The sequence below is a fragment of the Lissotriton vulgaris genome, chromosome 9, assembly GCF_964263255.1.
Source record: "Lissotriton vulgaris chromosome 9, aLisVul1.2, whole genome shotgun sequence".
NCBI lineage: Eukaryota > Metazoa > Chordata > Amphibia > Caudata > Salamandridae > Lissotriton > Lissotriton vulgaris.
In genome coordinates, this window is record NC_141697.1 from 921262082 (window position 1) to 921283538 (window position 21457).

Consider the following 21457-nt stretch of genomic DNA (forward strand, 5'->3'; position numbering starts at 1 on the left):
ACTGGCAGAGCTGTTTGAGATTCTCAGCACTGGATGTGCAGAGGATGGCGCTTGTCCAGATTGAGGTGCACTGGCAGAGCTGTTTGGGATTCTCAGCACAGGGTATGCCCCTGGGTTTCTCAGCACTGGATGTGTATTGGGCCGTGCTGGTCCGGATGGAGGTGCACTGGCAGAGCTGTTTGAGATTCTCACCGCTGGATTTGCAGAGGATGCGCTGGTCCAGATTGAGGTGCACCAGCAGAGCTGTTTAGGATTCTCAGCACTAGATGTGCAGAGGGCGATGCTAGTCGGGATTGAGGTGCACTGGCAGAGCTGTTTGAGATTCTCAGCACTGGATGTGCGGAGGACGGCGCTGGTCAGGATTGAGGTGCACTGGCAGAGCTGTTTGAGATTCTCAGCACTAGATGTGCAGAGTACGGCGATGGTCCTGATGGAGGTGCACTGGCAGAGCGGTTTGAGATTCTCAGCACTGGATGTGCAGAGGACGGCACTGGTCCACATTGAGGTGCACTGGCAGATCGGTTTGAGATTCTTACCGCTGGATGTGCAGAGGACAGTGTTAATCCGGATTGAGGTGCACTGGCAGAGTGGTTTGAGATTCTCAGCACTGGACGTGCAGAGGATGGCGCAGGTCCGGTTTGAGATGCACTTGCAGGGCTGTTTAGGATTCTGAGCACTGGAGGTGCAGAGGATGGCGCTGGGCCAGGTTGAGGTGCACTGGCAGAGCTTTTTGAGATTCTGAGCACTGGACGTGCAGAGGACGGCACTGGGCCGGGTTGAGGTGTATTGGCAGAGCTGTCTGAGATTTTCATCGCTGGATGTGCAGAGGACGCGCTGGTCCAGATTGAGGTGCACTGGCAGAGCTGTTTGGGATTCTCAGCACTAGATTTACAGAGGACTGTGCAGGTTTGGATTGAGGTGCACTAGCAGAGCTGTTTGGGATTCTCAGCACTGGATGTGCAGAGGACGGTGCTAGTCCGGCTTGAGGTGCACTGACAGAGCTGTTGAGATTCTCAGCGCTGGATGTGCGGGGGACAGGGCTGGTCCGGATTGAGGTGCGTTGGCTCAGGATTGAGGTGCACTGGCAGAGCTGTTTGAGATTCTCAGCACTGGATGTGCAGAGGACGGTGCTGGTCGGGATTGAGGTGCACTGGCAGAGCTGTTTGAGATTCTCAGCACTGGATGTGAAGATGATGGCGCAGGTCCGGATTGAGGTGCACTGGCAGAGCCGTTTGAGATTCTCAGCACTGGATGTGCAGATAACGGCGCTGGTCGGGATTGAGGTGCACTGGCAGAAATGTTTGAGATTCTCACAGCTTGATGTGCAGAGGACGGCGCAGGTCCGGATTGAGGTGCACTGGCGGAGCTGTTTGGGATTCTCAGCACAGGGTGTGCACCTGGGTTTCTCAGCACTGGATATGCAATGGGCGGCGCTGGTCCAGATGGAGGTGCACTGGCAGAGCTGTTTAAGATTCTCAACGCTGGATGTGCAGAGGGCGCTCTGGTCCAGATTGAGGTGCACTGGCAGAGCTGTTTGCGATTCTCACCGCTGGCTGTGCAGAGGATGCGCTGGCCCAGATTAACGTGCACTGTCAGAGATGTTTGGGATTCTCATCACTAGATGTGCGGAGGGCTGCGCTGGTCCGGATTGAGGTGCACTGGTAGAGCTATTTGAGATTCTCAGCACTGGATGTGCAGAGGGCGGCGCTGGTCGGGATTGAGGTGAACTGGCAGAGCGGTTTGAGATTGTCAGCACTGGATGTGCTGAGTACAGCAATGGTCCTGATGGAGGTGCACTGGCAGAGCGGTTTGAGATTCTCAGCACTGGATGTGCAGAGGACGGTGCTGGTCCACATTGAGGTGCACTGGCAGAGCGGTTAGAGATTCTTACCTCCGGATGTGCAGAGGACAGTGCTGCTCTGGATTGAGGTGCACTGGCAGGGCTGTTTGGGATTCTGAGCAATGGAGGTGCTGAGGGCGGTGCTGGTCAGGATTGAGGTGCACTGGCAGAGCCGTTCAGGATTCTCAGCACTAGATGTGCAGATGGCGGCGCTGGTCAGGATTGAGGTGCACTGGCAGAGCTGTTTGAGATTCTCAGCACTGGATGTGCAGAGTACAGCGATGGTCCTGATGGAGGTGCACTGGCAGCGCTGTTTAAGATTCTCAGCACTGGATGTGCAGAGGAGGCGCTGGTCGGGATTGAGGTGCACTGGCAGAGCCGTTCAGGATTCTCAGCACTAGATGTGCAGATGGCGGCGCTGGTCCGGATTGAGGTGCACTGGCAGAGCTGTTTGAGATTCTCAGCACTGGATGTGCAGAGTACAGCGATGGTCCTGATGGAGGTGCACTGGCAGAGCTGTTTGAGATTCTCAGCACTGGATGTGCAGAGTACGGCGATGTTCCTGATGGAGGTGCTCTGACGGAGCTGTTTGAGATTCTCAGCACGGGATGTGCAGAGTATGACGATGTTCCTGATGGAGGTGCACTGGCAGAGCGGTTTGAGATTCTCAGCACTGGATGTGCAGAGGACGGTGCTGGTCCGCATTGAGGTGCACTGGCAGAGCGGTTTGAGATTCTTACCACTGGATGTGCAGTGGGCAGTGCTGGTCCAGCCTGAGGTGCACTGGCAGAGCGGTTTATGATTCTCAGCACTGGACGTGCAGAGGGCGGCACTGGGCCGGGTTGAGGTGTATTGGCAGAGCTGTGCTGCAGGTGTAAGTTGAATAATAGAATTACCTAAACCAATGTGTGTAAAGATTGAGGGGGGTCAGCAGAGCCACCTGATACCCCCGGTTCTAGGATCAGAGACGGTACTGACGTTGTGGGTCTACAGCCGAGGTCTTCAAACGTTTTGATCCCGAGACCCCCTTGTCAAACTTTTTTGGCGTAAGGACCCACCCATCTGACAAACATTTCCAGAATCTGGTACTCCTCATTAGCGACAACTATCAACAACTGTAAGTGCCCCAAATTCCCACAGCAAATCATGTTTACGGTGGAGAAATGATATTAATCGGTGTTTAGCAAACCAAAGGTCAGTGAGCGTGGGGGTGTAGTCAAAGTTGTAGCTAAAAACAAAGGGCCTCATTTAGGAGACATTGGCATAGGGCAGCGCTGCCAGTCTTCCTGCTGCGCTGCTCTGTGCCAATGTGAAAGGGCTGGGATGCACTGTATTTATGAAATACAGTCCATTCCTGTCCTTTTCCCTTACGTTGGAGCACAAATTGCTGAGTAGCACCAACAAAGGCAGGATTATTTTTGTACAGGAAGGGGCACCTTCCCTCACAAAACAAGCCAGAGAGGTGTTTTCTTCTTTCTATGTGCGCTGCAGAATGCAGCATACATGGAACGAGGGGAGAACGAGTAGAAATGAAAACATTTCTCCTTGTTATTCCTCCTCTGGGGAGGCATCTGTTTTTTGTGTTGCCCCAAATTTACTTGATTTTGTAAATATATGGCAGCGTCAAAATCCATGGGTTTTGCGTGGGAACAACACGCAAAGCCCATGGAACACCTCCTTGACGCAGCGTTAGGCAATGCAGTGACTTGGGCTGTTATTTTTTACTCCATATCTACTATGAGGCCATCAAAGCCATGCAGGGTGACTTTGCAGCGCCTCGTAAGTATGCTTGAGGTGCTTGCGCCGCCGGAGTGTCAAAAAAAGTGATGCCCCTGGCAATGCAAGCCTCGCATAAATGAGCCCCAAAATAATCTGTACGTTTTTTAGGTCTCTCCCCATCAGGTATCGACAAATAAAATACAGGGCAGCTTAATGAAAAATACATTTAAAAAGTTGTTACTCAGTGGGAAATGAACTGCAGTACATTATGAAACCTCTATTAGTTAATGTGCTACAGAGGTCTATGTGTAACCAGAGAGTCACAGGATTAAATCTTGATTGGTGCAATGGAGAATAGTGCCGTGTATTTCTAGTGCTAGGAGGTCACAGCCTATAACAGAAAGCACTGTGAATATGTAAGTCATTATTTTATACTTGCATTACACATGTGCAAATAGTTTTACAAGAAAATAGTGCTTCTACAATGTAGATTTTAGTGATACCTATTTTTTTTACACAACTTTCCCTTCAGCACCACTTTAGGGGTACTAAGGGCTGTGTAAATGCAGTTAAAATTAAAAGCAATCACTTCAAAGCCCAGTTGTTAACTCTTTGCACCCTTCACACTTAATAATAACAGCAATTCTTTATTGTTTGATTACTTAAAATCTTACAATATAGGAAATACATGTACATATAGTTTTTTTTTAAACGCTAAAAACAGGATTATAAAACTCGTAACTAACCATTGTACCAATTATAAATAATTTTTCAAGATTTTAAAATAATTTCATAATTTTTTCACAATGTTAATCTCCCAACTTTGCATTAGCTCTCGATAAAAACTTTACAAAGGCAGAATTCATACTCATCTCACCCTTCACACTTGCAGATTAACTGACAGGGACATTTCCCTTTCATTCAGGCCGGCAGGCACCCTGGCATGAAAGCTTTCCACATCACTAGAGACTCAATTAAGGAAACTTCAGCTGTTAACGATCTAAACGAGCAGGCACAAGTGAAGCTGGTGAATGTGTGGCCCCCTTCCCGGGACTCCACCCCGCCCCTGGGGGGTCGCGCCCCAAAGACTGAAGACCTCTGGTCTAGGGTGACCAGATTCTTAAATACAAAAATTGGGGCATATAGCAAAAAAACATAAGAAGTACCACAATTGTACATCATCAGCAGAGAACTACAGAAGTGGGGCTAAGAAAATAAATAAACTTCAATTTTTTAATCCAGCATTATGACTATTAATACAACTGCTTTCTAATAACAGCTGCTAACTACCCCTGCCTTGGATATTTTAAAAATGCACCTCACTCTGTTTTCAGTCGACCGTCTCTAAAAACCGGGACATGGGCTAAATTTCCCGAAATCTGCATGGACAGCTGGTAGAAAACGGGACTGTCCTGACAAATCCGGGACGCCTGTTCACCCTATGTGGGTGGAGAAGCACTGGCAGAGCGGTGCTCTTGTCCAAGAAATAGGATTAAGAGAGCCCCTCGGTTGTGTATCGAGGTGCCCCGCCAGAGCTGTGCTTCTGTTCCTAATGCTCGCGCTGCTGTGCCCCTGTGCCCCCTCCCCTCCCCCCCCCCCCCAACCCTTCCAAACCACCCTTTCTTGGTACCCGTGGGTATCTGGAGCAGATACATTACAAGGCAAGAGGCAGAAAGTCAAGCAGTCCTTGAGAATTCGTGGAAGACCCTCCCCGTCCCGTGTGTGACGTCAGAGGGGGAGGGTCTCGAAGGCAGTGAAAGGCAGGTGAGATCCAATGGGAAGGGCGTACGGATGACTCCGCGTCCTCCGCAGCATGCCTGGTATTTAAGGCCCCTGCTGCCAGTTTGGCTGCAGACACAGCCTCTCCCACCTGGGCTGTAGACACACCGCCTCCAGCCTCAGCATCCCGTCCGTCCAGCGGAGCCTCCATCCCAGCTAGGCTGCACGTCCCTTCCACCCCACCCCTCCGTTTCTAGCAAGAATCCAAATGCCCTGGGCCTGCCCCGCCGCCAGAATGGTCCTTGCCGGATGCGTCTTCCTGATGCTGTTCTGCTTTCGAGGTAAGACATGGTGTTCTCAAGAGACACCCCTGTTCCGAGGGTCTCTAGCACACATCTGCCCAGGCTCACCGCAGAGTCAGCGTGTTCACGAGGTGGTTGAGAGTCTGCCTGCCTGTGGTCTTCTCTGTTATGCCTGCCTGAGCCACAGTAGAGCTCATCTCTGTCCAGGCACACAGCAGAGAGGACTGCCTGGGCTCTGCCTGTGATGCCAGCTACGGGGCAGTGTGCCTTCCAGGGAGACCTCTCCTTACCCCTCCATGAGTGCACAGATCTCTGCCTGGACAGCAGCTGTCTCAGCCCTGCTTGTAGCTAGTTAAGAAGCAGTGTGTCTTCCAGGGAGACCCCCCCTTCGTGGAGGTCCCCCACCTGCCGTGCAGGCTATCTTAGCTCTATGTGTGAGGCCAGTCCGGAAGCAGTGTGTCTTCCAGTGAGGACCTATCTGTCTTGTCTCCCCTCGATGGTCTCTCGCCTTGAAGCGTCTGCCCTATGCACAGACCCACAGCCGAGGGGGGCGTTTCAGCTCTGTCTCTGAAGCCCGTCTTCTAGCTAGGACCTATATTTCGTGTCTCCCCTCGAGTCTTCCTCCCCCTGAAGGGTCTGCCAGGGGCGGCTCTAGGTTCATGGTGGCCCTGGGCAGGGAGCGTAGGTAGGGGGCCCCGGAAAAGGGGGTCCGGGTGGGGCGGAGCGCGGAGGCCAGTGAAGAGGGGGGGTCATGGTGTTTGGAAGTTGTATAGAGCCAGAGGCCACCAAATCCCTGCCAGGGGCCCCCACATAAATACGTATCCATCCTCAGAGGATTATTATATTAAGGATATATATTGATGTGGTGGCCCCTGGGATTTGGTGGCCCTGTGCAGGTGCACAGCTTGCACATGACTAAGGCCGGCCCTGGGTCTGCCCTCCGCACACACCTCTCTACCCGGGCACACAGCGGAGAGGGCTCTGCATGTAAGGCCAGTTAGGAAGCAGTGTGTCTTCCTGAGAGATCTCACCGTACCCATGTCTGTATGGGATGCTCTAGGACACACTGCAGTGGCTTTCTGTTTGTGAAGTCAACCAAGAGCTGTGTGTCTTCCGGGGAAACCTCACGCTGTGCTGTGTGTACCAGGGGACACCTACACCGCCCCTGCTCCTCTGAGTTGCCTTGTCTGTGGGGCCGGCTGCCGGTCACTCATGCCTGCCTGAGCCCACCTGCCCGTGGAGGCAAATTACAGTGTGTGTGTGTGTGTGTGTGTGTGTGTGTCTTTCAGAGAACCCCCACCTTGTAGTGTGCGTTCCGGTAAGCCCCCACTGAAATCAGCTCATCTTAGTTACCCGCGCCCTTCCTAGCCCCTCCCCACCCGTCTACAGGACCTGCCCCCTTCCACTGCTCCTTGCACTGACTGTGTGCAGCAGTTTGATGCCCGGCCTACCTGTGTGTGGATAAAGATGCTGATCGCGTGCAGCCTGCTTCCAGGAATTCTCCCGGGTGTGCGCGTGCAGTGGAGCGCTGCGGCTCAGACTGTGCACAGACCCCTGAGTGCCTGGGTCTCCACAGACGGCTCTGGTAGCTTGAAGAGCTAAGACAGGAGTCACTCACATCCAGCAGACCCCGTCGCGCCCATTTCCCATTGGTGTGCGGATTGTACTCTGTCTTCTGTGCCTTACACAGTGCGCACGGTCTTTCCTGGGTGCTGCGTCGAGTTATGCATATGTTAGTTTGGAAGCGTTTAAAGGGCTCGACGCGGCTTCAAAACACCTTGATGTGGGGAGAGAAGGGATGGTATAAAGGAAAATAAACAAAGAAACGCGAAAGACGGTGGGGGAGGGCGGTGGGGGTGCAATGTTCAATGCCTTGTTGATAGCTTTATGGCACGTACACAGTAGTTAGGACGCTTCCAGGCGCTACGATATGAATTAAAAAGAGAAGGCTGAGAGGCCATTTCGAGGCGCCAAGGGGTGAGTAAAATAGGGGAAGGGGGAGAGAGAGAGAGGGAAGAGACGAGATGGGAGCTTGCTATAGGTATTATCGATAGATTGCATAGCGCTTGTTCCAAACTTAAGTCGCTTCAAGGCGATGCGGAGGAACAGAAGGCGAAGCAGTGGGAACGAAGGGAAAGGAACCTTTATCCTGGAGGCCAAGGATCGTAGAAATACTGGGGGTGACAGAAACGGGATTCCGAATTAGGATGCGCCCCCTTCTGCCAGGACCCGATCAGCGATCCCCATGTACTTCTAGCGTGACCTGCCCAGTTTATGGTCGCACTGACCGTGCTGAAAGGGCTGGCCTGACAGATCGGTTTACGGGTTTTATTTTTATTACAGTTTGTGAGCCTGCATTATGGTCTGGCGGGGCGGGTTTACTGTTTATTTCCCTGATATTAGCACAAACATCGCCGGCAGCAAGTCCACAAGCATGGTTTCCCACACCTTGCAGTGCACCTGCACAGCGTACCTTTCTTTAAACGTTTGCAAATGCAGCCCTTCTTTTTAGATGAATGATTCGATAATGAGTGACTTTTAATTTGACGCCTGTCCCAGTCCGACCCTGGCGCTGCGTGTCCTTGACCCTGCACGCGCCCCGCTCCCGCCCGGCGTGTGGCTTGAAGGCTTTCAGCACCATGGACAGAAGACAAGGACCCGCCCCCAAGCCGCTGCCTGTCACTTTCCCCGATGTCCTACTAAGCCTAAGGGGATCGCCGCTGGAATATGTAATGCAAGGCTTTGGGGCTTGAGCGCGTATTTCGCCAGGGAGTATGGAGGTACCGAGGACGTTTGTGGGGGGCCATGTATCACAAACTAGAATTGCTTCTTTTCTATTGCATTCTGTTGGCGCTTTAGTCAAAAACGATATCTGTTTTGTTGTTGTACAATTGGCAAAGACTCGACTCTTGGTCTAAAGCAAGTGATCAAGTGACAGCTGAAATCAAATCACAGAAAAGAGATGTGGTCAGATCAATGTCATAGTTAGACGGGAATCAAATAAAGTAACAGAGAATCGGCTGGGATCATGTCCTGACACCAGCTCTGTCTCTTGATAAGTGCCAGAGGCAGGCTGGGATCAGATAAAAACAATGGTTAACATAGAAATAAATCTCTTCGTGTAGTTTCACAATCAGGGGAAATAAACCTTGCATAAACAGTGTTACTTTTTGATAGTTACGGCAGTAAATGTACACAGGGTCAAGGGCAACAGTTTCAGTAGCAAATAACTAAGTTTATTTATTGCGCAAAATGTCTTTGAATTTGTATTTACTAGAATAAATCAGAACAAGTGCTCATGCTTATCAGTGAAGGGAAGGTACTGTAGGGCGTGATAAAAAAGGGAGGAGAAAAACAGGGCATAACTAGTAAAGACATATGGCTCCTGTTTCAAATAAGTTTAGCAACATAAATGGAGTCTGTATAAGTCTAGTAGTCAGTGGCGTTTCGACCTCCGTTAGTCTGAGGTCATCATTAAGATTAAGCAAGAGCGCTCTGAATCTATAAGCATGAATTGGATCTAATGCGATAAGATGCTCATCAAAGAACGACCCGGACGGTTACTGACAGTGGAACGGGATGAGAGTTGAAGGCCAGTCCCCTCAAGGCTACACCTGGGTGGTAAATTCTGTTCCGCTCACGGAATTTGGGTAATTTCACTTTCCGCAGAGAATGCGGAATTGCCAAAAATTCGGCCAACTGCAGCTTTGCAGAATTTTTTGCTTGTTCGCACTTTCAAAATGTGTGTTTGCAGAGATTTTTTACCGTTTTGCAGAGCTTTGCATAGCGCGACTGTGCAAATTCCACCCACCCCTATTCAAGGCCAGCCGGCCTGAAGTACGCCTGGATTTATACTGGCTACCACACCTCGTAGGAACTACCATTTTCCCCTGTGGGTCAGAATTACTTGCATCACTTTCTAAACTTATCCTCTACACAGAAGTACGCGATCATCTTAGCGCCAACCGGTTTGATTGAGTCTCACCTGTCTTTGTGCACTCCATATGATTCACCCTTGCTCCATAGCGATATCGAGTTTCTGATACCTCGTGCAATTTTTTTTACTTGATTCAATTCCTCTGTGACTATCCACAAGAGTAGTATCACCCCAACACCACTGCATCAAGTAATCCAGATGTTTTCACTTCAGGCCGGCTGGCTTTGAGGTGACTGGCCTTCAACCCCCATCCCGTTTCGCTGTCTGTGACCATCCGGGTCGTTCTTTCATTAGCAGCTTATCGTATTTTCCGTGATCCAATTCATGCTTATAGATTCAGAGAGTTCTTGCTCAGTCCTGATGATGACCACAGGCTAACGGAGGTCGAAACGACACAGACTACCAGACTTATATAGACTTCATTTATAATGTTAAACTAATTTGAAACAGGAGTCATATGTCTTTTTAATAGCGATGGATTTTTTTTCTCCTCCCTTTTTTATCTCGTCCCACAGCACCTTCCTTTAACTGATAAGCATGAGCACTTGTTCTGGTTCATTCTAGTAAAAGAGAAATTCAAAGAAACTTTGTACAATGAATTCAGTTATTTGCTACTGAAACGTTTGTCCTTGGCCCTGTGTACATTTACTGCCATAACCATACACAATTATGTTGTGTATTCAAGGTTTGTTTCTCTGAGGGTGAAACTATACAAAGACATGTATTTCCCTGTGGCCCATTGTTTGTGTGAACATATCAAATCACCCCAGGATCTCTGAATTTATGGGTTTAAACTTGTTCTACTATATCTATGGGATCAGATGAAGGAACAAACGCACAGGTTGGGGTCTCAGCAAGGATCACTGACAAGCTTGCTGGATTAAATAAGCGACAGGCGAGACAGACTGGAGTAAAGAGACAGACAGACCAACAGACAGGGCTCATTGGAAGGGATGGAGTCTAGCTACACTCAGATCAAGGCATATAGGTGGACTGGGAACATACGACCATGACAGGCAGAAAGAGCGCACTTGAGAGCAACAGAGTCGAACAACAGGCAGTTGGGCAATTGACAGAAATACAGAGTGGGTTAACTTTAAAGGGAAGGAGAAATCATTGGTTCTTCAAAAAGGAAGCCTGTCACTACAGGCTCAGGCAGAGAGACAGTTAGTAGTAGATGTATCAAGATTTTGCGTTCTTCAAAAGAAGAGAGTGTCCCAAGAAACCAGAAAGGACTGGGTGTTGAACTATAGCAAAAATGAGATTCCTTTCTGTGTTGTTTGACTTTAGGATTTGTGACCAACTGGTCTACTTTCCAGTTTTATATTACTTGTATACAAATAGACGTTTTAGGTACTTATTACTACACAACACTGAAATAGCTTCTTTCTCTCAACATTTATTTTTATGGTGTTAAAAACATTTATATAAAATTCATCACAGAACATTTAATATCCAACATATAATCACAAGCATTTCCCTAATCTAATACAAAATAAATCCTGTTATTTTTTAATGCTCGAAAAAACAAATTAAAACAGTAATTCATACAGTTAAAAAACTTCTCAATGTGTACTATCGTGGGTGGTGACAAAGTTCCTCCAAATCTTGATGAAGGATTTTCTTTGCAGGATTAAACTTTTTTTCACCAAGATGTTCTGCTTAAAGCAGTGGAAATAGCAAAGTGGGCATGTTGCTAGACGAGAGTAGTACCAGACAATGTTTAGTAAACATGGTTCTGCGCTCCTCTCTCCCCCAGCGCAAACAAGCTGCATAGTGCAAAAAAAAGTTTTGTTGTGGGAAGTAAATCCTTAGGGGCAGATCTACTTGTTTTCATTTACTAGCACATTTGGTGGAAAAACAAACTAACAGCAATACAAATAGGCCTAAAATAATACAATAAATTCCCAGAAACTGGTAAAAGAAATATTTATTAAAAAGAAATTGTGGACGCCTAGAGATTACTGCTTAGAGGCATAGCTTAAATAATAAAAGACAACCAAGGGGTAAGAAGGCAAACGTAGAGGAAGGTAGGATGGACAAAGGTTTAAGAGGTGAATGAGAATGTAGAAGGATCCACCCATACAACAAATTGAAAAAGGAAGAACAGCAGTGGTGGGGGACAAGAAAAAATAATTGGCTACTTTATGCCATCTCTCCTCATTCTGAGAATAGACTGCTCTACCCTTTCTGACATCTGTGTTCATATACTGAGAACAGACTTATCTTCCTTCTGTACCATCTCTCTTTGTACTGGGAACAGACTTCTCTTCGCTCAGTACCATCTCCCCTTGTACTAAAAACAGATTTCTCTTCCCTCTGTACCATCTCTACTTGTACTGAGAGCAGACTGCTCTTCCCTCTGTACCATCTCTTCTTGTAGAGAAAACAGACTGCTCTTCCCTGTGTACCATCTCTTTTGGTACTGAGAACAGACTTCTCTCCCCTCTGCACCATCTTTCCCTGTAGAGAGAACAGCCCGATCTTCCCTCTGTACAATCTCTCTTGGTACTGAGAAAAGACTCCTCTTCCCTCTGTACAATTTCTCCCTGTAGAGAGAATAGACTGCTCTTCCCTCTGTACCATCTCTCTTGGTACTGAGAACAGACTCCTCTTCCCTCTGTACCATCTCTCCTTGTACTGAGAACATACTCCTCTTCCCTCTGTACCTCCCTGTACGGAGAACAGACTGCTCTTCCCTCTGTACCATCTCTCCCTGTACTGAGAACAGACTCCTCTTCCCTCTGTACCATCTCTCCTTGTACTGAGAACATACTCCTCTTCCCTCTGTACCTCCCTGTACGGAGAAAAGACTGCTCTTCCCTCTGTACCATCTCTCCCTGTACTGAGAACAGACTGCTCTTCCCTCTGTATCATCTCTCCTTGTACTGAGAACAGACTCCTCTTCCCTCTGTACCATCTCTCCCTGGACTGAGAACAGACTGCTCCCCCCCCTGTACCATCTCTCCTTGTACTGAGAACAGACTCCTCTTCCCTCTGTATCATCTCTCCTTGTACTGAGAACAGACTCCTCTTCCCTCTGTACCTTCCTGTACGGAGAACAGACTGCTCTTCCCTCTGTATCATCTCTCCTTGTACTGAGAACAGACTGCTCTTCCCTCTGTATCATCTCTCCCTGTACTGAGAACAGACTCCTCTTCCCCCTGTACTGAGAACAGACTCCTCTTCCCTCTGTACCATCTCTCCCTGTACTGAGAACAGACCCCTATTCCCTCTGTACCATCTCTCCCTGTAGAGAGAACAGACTGCTCTTCCCTCTGTACCATCTCTCCCTGTAGAGAGAACATACTCCTCTTCCCTCTGTACCACCTCTCCCTGTACTGAGAACAGAATCCTCTTCCCTCTGTACCTCCCTGTTAAGAGAACAGACTGCTCTGCACTCTGTACCATCTCTCCCTGTACTGAGAACAGACTCCTCTTCCCTCTGTACCATCTCTCCTGTACTGATAAAAGACTCCTCTTCCCTCTGTACCATCTCTCCCTGTAGGGAGAACAGACTGTTCTTCTCTCTGTACCATCTCTCCCTGTACTGGGAACAGACTCCTCTTCCCTCTGTACCATCTCTCCCTGTAGGGTGAACAGACTGCTCTTCCCCCTGTACCATCTCTCCCTGTACTGAGAACAGACTCCTCTTCCCTCTGTACCATCTTTCCATGTACTGAGAACAGACTGCTCTTCCCCCTGTACCATCTCTCCCTGTACTGAGAACAGACTCCTCTTCCCTCTGTACCATCTCTCCATGTAGGGAGAACAGACTGCTCTCCCCCCTGTACCATATCTCCCTGTACTGAGAACAGACTCCTCTTCCCTCTGTACCATCTCTCCATGTAGGGAGAACAGACTGCTCTCCCCCCTGTACCATATCTCCCTGTACAGAGAACAGACTCCTCTTCCCTCTGTACCATCTTTCCCTGTACTGAGAACAGACCCCTATTCCCTCTGTATCATCTCTCCTTGTACTGAGAACAGACTCCTCCCTCTGTACCTTCCTGTACGGAGAACAGACTGCTCTTCCCTCTGCATCATCTCTCCTTGTACTGAGAACAGACTCCTCTTCCCCCTGTACGGAGAACAGACTGCTCTTCCCTCTGTACCATCTCTCCCTGTACTTAGAACAGACTCCTCTTCCCTCTGTACCATCTCTCCCTGTAGGGAGAACAGACTGCTCTCCCCCCTGTACCATATCTCCCTGTACTGAGAACAGACTCCTCTTCCCTCTGTACCATCTTTCCATGTACTGAGAACAGACTGCTCTTCCCCCTGTACCATCTCTCCCTGTACTGAGAACAGACTCCTCTTCCCTCTGTACCATCTTTCCCTGTACTGAGAACAGACCCCTATTCCCTCTGTATCATCTCTCCTTGTACTGAGAACAGACTCCTCCCTCTGTACCTTCCTGTACGGAGAACAGACTGCTCTTCCCTCTGCATCATCTCTCCTTGTACTGAGAACAGACTCCTCTTCCCCCTGTACGGAGAACAGACTGCTCTTCCCTCTGTACCATCTCTCCCTGTACTTAGAACAGACTCCTCTTCCCTCTGTACCATCTCTCCCTGTAGGGAGAACAGACTGCTCTCCCCCCGTACCATCTCTCCCTGTACTGAGAACAGACTCCTCTTCCCTCTGTACCATCTCTCCCTGTACTGAGAACAGACTGCTCTTCCCCCTGTACCATCTCTCCCTGTACTGGGAACAGACTCCTCTTCCCTCTGTACCATCTCTCCCTGTAGGGAGAACAGACTGCTCTTCCCCCTGTACCATCTCTCCCTGTACTGAGAATAGACTCCTCTTCCCTCTGTACCATCTCTCCCTGTAGAGATAACAGACTGCTCTTCCGCCTGTACCATCTCCCCCTGTACTGAGAACAGACTCCTCTTCCCTCTGTACCATCTCTCCCTGTAGGGAGAACAGACTGCTCTTCCCCCTGTACCATCTCTCCCTGTACTGAGAATAGACTCCTCTTCCATCTGTACCATCTCTCCCTGTACTGAGAACAGACTGCTCTTCCCCCTGTACCATCTCTCCCTGTACTGAGAACAGACTCCTCTTCCCTCTGTACCATCTCTCCCTGTAGGGAGAACAGACTGCTCTCCCCCCTGTACCATATCTCCCTGTACAGAGAACAGACTGCTCTCCCCCTGTAACCTTCTCTCCCTGTACTGAGAACAGACTGCTCTCCCCCCTGTACCATCTCTCCTTGTACTGAGAACAGACTCCTCTTCCCTCTGTACCTTCCTGTACGGAGAACAGACTGCTCTTCCCTCTGTATCATCTCTCCTTGTACTGAGAACAGACTGCTCTTCCCTCTGTATCATCTCTCCCTGTACTGAGAACAAACGCCTCTTCCCCCTGTACTGAGAACAGACTCCTCTTCCCTCTGTACCATCTCTCCCTGTACTGAGAACAGACCCCTATTCCCTCTGTATCATCTCTCCTTGTACTGAGAACAGACTCCTCTTCCCTCTGTACCTTCCTGTACGGAGAACAGACTGCTCTTCCCTCTGTATCATCTCTCCTTGTACTGAGAACAGACTGCTCTTCCCTCTGTATCATCTCTCCCTGTACTGAGAACAGACTCCTCTTCCCCCTGTACTGAGAACAGACTCCTCTTCCCTCTGTACCATCTCTCCCTGTACTGAGAACAGACTCCTCTTCCCTCTGTACCATCTCTCCTGTTAATAAAAGACTCCTCTTCCCTCTGTGCCATCTCTCTCTGTAAAGAGAACAGACCCCTCTTCCCTCTGTACCATCTCTTCCTGTAGAGATAACAGACTGCTCTTCCGCCTGTACCATCTCTCCCTGTAGAGAGAACATATTCCTCTTCCCTCCGTATCACCTCTCCCTGTACTGAGAACAGACTCCTCTTCCCTCTGTACCGCCCTGTATGGAGAACAGACTGCTCTTACCCCTGTACCATCTGTCCCGGTACTGAGAACAGACTCCTCTTCCCTCTGTACCATCTCTCCCTGTACTGAGAACAGACTGCTCTTCCCCCTGTACCATATCTCCCTGTACTGAGAACAGGTTCCTCTTCCCTCTCTCCCTGTACTGAGAACAGACTCCTCTTCCCTCTGTACCATCTCTCCCTGTACTGAGAACAGACTGCTCTCCCCCCTGTACCATCTCTCCCTGTACTGAGAACAGACTCCTCTTCCCTCTGTACCATCTCTCCTGTTAATAAAAGACTCCTCTTCCCTCTGTACCATCTCTCCCTGTATGGAGAACAGACTGTTCTTACCTCTGTACCATCTCTCCTGTTAATAAAAGACTCCTCTTCCCTCTGTGCCATCTCTCTCTGTAAAGAGAACAGACCCCTCTTCCCTCTGTACCATCTCTTCCCGTAGAGATAACAGACTGCTCTTCCGCCTGTACCATCTCTCCCTGTAGAGAGAACATATTCCTCTTCCCTCCGTATCACCTCTCCCTGTACTGAGAACAGACTCCTCTTCCCTCTGTACCGCCCTGTATGGAGAACAGACTGCTCTTACCCCTGTACCATCTGTCCCGGTACTGAGAACAGACTCCTCTTCCCTCTGTACCATCTCTCCCTGTACTGAGAACAGACTGCTCTTCCCCCTGTACCATATCTCCCTGTACTGAGAACAGGTTCCTCTTCCCTCTCTCCCTGTACTGAGAACAGACTCCTCTTCCCTCTGTACCATCTCTCCCTGTACTGAGAACAGACTGCTCTCCCCCCTGTACCATCTCTCCCTGTACTGAGAACAGACTGATCTCCCCCCTGTACCATCTCTCCCTGTACTGAGAACAGACTGCTCTCCCCTGTGTACCATCTCTCCGTGTACTGAGAACAGACTCCTCTTCCCTCTGTACCATCTCTCCTTGTACTGAGAACAGACTCCTCTTCCCTCTGTACCATCTCTCCCTGGACTGAGAACAGACTGCTCTCCCCCTGTACCATCTCTCCCTGTACTGAGAACAGACTGCTCTCCCCCCCTGTACCATCTCTCCTTGTACTGAGAACAGACTCCTCTTCCCTCTGTATCATCTCTCCTTGTACTGAGAACAGACTCCTCTTTCCTCTGTACCATCTCTCCCTGTACTGAGAATAGACTGCTCTCCCTCCTGTACCATCTCTCCTTGTACCGAGAACAGAGTCCTCTTCCATCTGTATCATATCTCCTTGTACTGAGAACATACTCCTCTTCCCTCTGTACCTCCCTGTACGGAGAACAGACTGCTCTTCCCTCTGTACCATCTCTCCCTGTACTTAGAACATACTCCTCTTCCCTCTGTACCATCTCTCCCTGTAGGGAGAACAGACTGCTCTTCCCCCTGTACCATCTCTCCCCATACTGAGAACAGACTCCTCTTCCCTCTGTACCATCTCTTCCTGTACTGAGAACAGACTGCTCTTCCCCCTGTACCATCTCTCCCTGTACTGGGAACAGACTTCTCTTCCCTCTGTACCATCTCTCCCTGTAGGGAGAACAGACTGCCCTTCCCCCTGTACTATCTCTCCCTGTACTGAGAACAGACTCTTCTTCCCTCTGTACCATCTCTCCCTGTACTGAGAACAGACTGCTCTTCCCCCTGTACCATCTCTCCCTGTACAGAGAACAGACTCCTCTTCCCTCTGTACTATCTCTCCCTGTAGGGAGAACAGACTGCTCTTCCCCCTGTACCATATCTCCCTGTACAGAGAACAGACTGCTCTCCCCCTGTAACATTCTCTCCCTGTACTGAGAACTGACTGCTCTCCCCCCTTTACCATCTCTCCTTGTACTGAGAACAGACTCCTCTTCCCTCTGTACCTTCCTGTTCGGAGAACAGACTGCTCTTCCCTCTGTATCATCTCTCCTTGTACTGAGAACAGACTGCTCTTCCCTCTGTATCATCTCTCCCTGTACTGAGAACAAACTCCTCTTCCCCCTGTACTGAGAACAGACTCCTCTTCCGTCTGTACCATCTGTCCCTGTACTGAGAACAGACCCCTATTCCCTCTGTATCATCTCTCTTTGTACTGAGAACAGACTCCTCTTCCCTCTGTACCTTCCTGTACGGAGAACAGACTGCTCTTCCCTCTGTATCATCTCTCCTTGTACTGAGAACAGACTGCTCTTCCCTCTGTATCATCTCTCCCTGTACTGAGAACAGACTCCTCTTCCCTCTGTACCATCTCTTCCTGTACTGAGAACAGACTCCTCTTCCCTCTGTACCTCCCTGTAAAGAGAACAGACTGCTCTGCACTCTGTACCATCTCTCCCTGTACTGAGAACAGACTCCTCTTCCCTCTGTACCATCTCTCCTGTACTAATAAAAGACTCCTCTTCCCTCTGTACCATCTCTCCCTGTATGGAGAACAGACTGTTCTTCTCTCTGTACCATCTGTCCCTGTACTGAGAAAAAACTCCTCTTCCCTCTGTACCATCTCTCTCTGTAAAGAGAACAGACTCCTCTTCCCTCTGTACCATCTCTTCCTGTAGAGATAACAGACTGCTCTTCCGCCTGTACCATCTCTCCCTGTAGAGATAACAGACTGCTCTTCCGCCTGTACCATCTCTCCCTGTAGAGAGAACATACTCCTCTTCCCTCCGTATCACCTCTCCCTGTACTGAGAACAGACTCCTCTTCCCTCTGTACCGCCCTGTATGGAGAAAAGACTGCTCTTCCCCCTGTACCATCTCTCCCGGTACTAAGAACAGACTCCTCTTCCCTCTGTACCTTCTCTCCCTGTACTGAGAACAGACTGCTCTTCCCCCTGTACAATATCTCCCTGTACTGAGAACAGGTTCCTCTTCCCTCTCTCCCTGTACTGAGAACAGACTCCTCTTCCCTCTGTACCATCTCTCCCTGTACCGAGAACAGACTGCTCTCCCCCTGTACCATCTATCCCTGTACTGAGAACAGACTGATCTCTCCTCTGTACAATCTCTCCCTGTACTGAGAACAGACTGCTCTCCCCCCTGTACCATCTCTCCTTGTACTGAGAACAGACTCCTCTTCCCTCTGTATCATCTCTCCTTGTACTGAGAACAGACTCCTCTTTCCTCTGTACCATCTCTCCCTGTACTGAGAACAGACTGCTCTCCCCCTTGTACCATCTCTCCTTGTACTGAGAACATACTCCTCTTCCCTCTGTACCTCCCTGTACGGAGAACAGACTGCTCTTCCCTCTGTACCATCTCTCCCTGTACTTAGAACAGACTCCTCTTCCCTCTGTACCATCTCTCCCTGTAGGGAGAACAGACTGCTCTTCCCCCTGTACCATCTCTCCCTGTACTGAGAACAGACTCCTCTTCCCTCTGTACCATCTCTCCCTGTACTGAGAACAGACTGCTCTTCCCCCTGTACCATCTCTCCCTGTACTGGGAACAGACTCCTCTTCCCTCTGTACCATCTCTCCCTCAAGGGAGAACAGACTGCTCTTCCCCCTGTACCATCTCTCCCTGTACTGAGAACAGACTCCTCTTCCCTCTGTACCATCTCTCCCTGTACTGAGAACAGACTGCTCTTCCCCCTGTACCATCTCTCCCTGTACTGAGAACAGACTCCTCTTCCCTCTGTACCATCTCTCCCTGTAGGGAGAACAGACTGCTCTTCCCCCTGTACCATATCTCCCTGTACAGAGAACAGACTGCTCTCCCCCCTGCAACCTTCTCTCCCTGTACTGAGAACAGACTGCTCTCCCCCCTGTACAATCTCTCCTTGTACTGAGAACAGACTCCTCTTCCCTCTGTACCTTCCTGTACGGAGAACAGACTGCTCTTCCCTCTGTATCATCTCTCCTTGTACTGAGAACAGACTGCTCTTCCCTCTGTATCATCTCCCCCTGTACTGAGAACAAACTCCTCTTCCCCCTGTACTGAGAACAGACTCCTCTTCCCTCTGTACAATCTCTCCCTGTACTGAGAACAGACCCCTATTCCCTCGGTATCATCTCTCCTTGTAGTGAGAACAGACTCCTCTTCCCTCTGTACCTTCCTGTACGGAGAACAGACTGCTCTTCCCTCTGTATCATCTCTCCTTGTACTGAGAACAGACTCCTCTTCCCCCTGTACCATCTCTCCCTGTACTGAGAACAGACTCCTCTTCCCTCTGTACCATCTCTCCATGTAGGGAGAACAGACTGCTCTCCCCCCTGTACCATATCTCCCTGTACTGAGAACAGACTCCTCTTCCCTCTGTACCATCTCTCCATGTAGGGAGAACAGACTGCTCTCCCCCCTGTACCATATCTCCCTGTACAGAGAACAGACTCCTCTTCCCTCTGTACCATCTTTCCCTGTACTGAGAACAGACCCCTATTCCCTCTGTATCATCTCTCCTTGTACTGAGAACAGACTCCTCCCTCTGTACCTTCCTGTACGGAGAACAGACTGCTCTTCCCTCTGCATCATCTCTCCTTGTACTGAGAACAGACTCCTCTTCCCCCTGTACGGAGAACAGACTGCTCTTCCCTCTGTACCATCTCTCCCTGTACTTAGAACAGACTCCTCTTCCCTCTGTACCATCTCTCCCTGTAGGGAGAACAGACTGCTCTCCCCCCTGTACCATATCTCCCTGTACTGAGAACAGACTCCTCTTCCCTCTGTACCATCTTTCCATGTACTGAGAACAGACTGCTCTTCCCCCTGTACCATCTCTCCCTGTACTGAGAACAGACTCCTCTTCCCTCTGTACCATCTTTCCCTGTACTGAGAACAGACCCCTATTCCCTCTGTATCATCTCTCCTTGTACTGAGAACAGACTCCTCCCTCTGTACCTTCCTGTACGGAGAACAGACTGCTCTTCCCTCTGCATCATCTCTCCTTGTACTGAGAACAGACTCCTCTTCCCCCTGTACGGAGAACAGACTGCTCTTCCCTCTGTACCATCTCTCCCTGTACTTAGAACAGACTCCTCTTCCCTCTGTACCATCTCTCCCTGTAGGGAGAACAGACTGCTCTCCCCCCGTACCATCTCTCCCTGTACTGAGAACAGAATCCTCTTCCCTCTGTACCATCTCTCCCTGTACTGAGAACAGACTGCTCTTCCCCCTGTACCATCTCTCCCTGTACTGGGAACAGACTCCTCTTCCCTCTGTACCATCTCTCCCTGTAGGGAGAACAGACTGCTCTTCCCCCTGTACCATCTCTCCCTGTACTGAGAATAGACTCCTCTTCCCTCTGTACCATCTCTCCCTGTAGAGATAACAGACTGCTCTTCCGCCTGTACCATCTCCCCCTGTACTGAGAACAGACTCCTCTTCCCTCTGTACCATCTCTCCCTGTAGGGAGAACAGACTGCTCTTCCCCCTGTACCATCTCTCCCTGTACTGAGAATAGACTCCTCTTCCATCTGTACCATCTCTCCCTGTACTGAGAACAGACTGCTCTTCCCCCTGTACCATCTCTCCCTGTACTGAGAACAGACTCCTCTTCCCTCTGTACCATCTCTCCCTGTAGGGAGAACAGACTGCTCTCCCCCCTGTACCATATCTCCCTGTACAGAGAACAGACTGCTCTCCCCCTGTAACCTTCTCTCCCTGTAGTGAGAACAGACTGCTCTCCCCCCTGTACCATCTCTCCTTGTACTGAGAACAGACTCCTCTTCCCTCTGTACCTTCCTGTACGGAGAACAGACTGCTCTTCCCTCTGTATCATCTCTCCTTGTACTGAGAACAGACTGCTCTTCCCTCTGTATCATCTCTCCCTGTACTGAGAACAAACTCCTCTTCCCCCTGTACTGAGAACAGACTCCTCTTCCCTCTGTACCATCTCTCCCTGTACTGAGAACAGACCCCTATTCCCTCTGTATCATCTCTCCTTGTACTGAGAACAGACTCCTCTTCCCTCTGTACCTTCCTGTACGGAGAACAGACTGCTCTTCCCTCTGTATCATCTCTCCTTGTACTGAGAACAGACTGCTCTTCCCTCTGTATCATCTCTCCCTGTACTGAGAACAGACTCCTCTTCCCC

The 21457-nt window shown here is 49.7% G+C and overlaps 1 protein-coding gene across 1 annotated transcript in view; it reads left to right on the forward strand.

Moving 5' to 3' along the window:
* Positions 1–5411: 5411 nt before the first annotated feature.
* LOC147692524 (uncharacterized) overlaps positions 5412–21457 on the forward strand; it is a 114583-nt gene continuing 98537 nt past the window's right edge. The window contains exon 1 of the mRNA XM_086938740.1: positions 5412–5619. Within this exon, the coding sequence (XP_086794866.1) occupies positions 5547–5619 (73 nt within the window). The 5' untranslated portion in view covers positions 5412–5546. The remainder of the gene's footprint in view (positions 5620–21457) is intronic.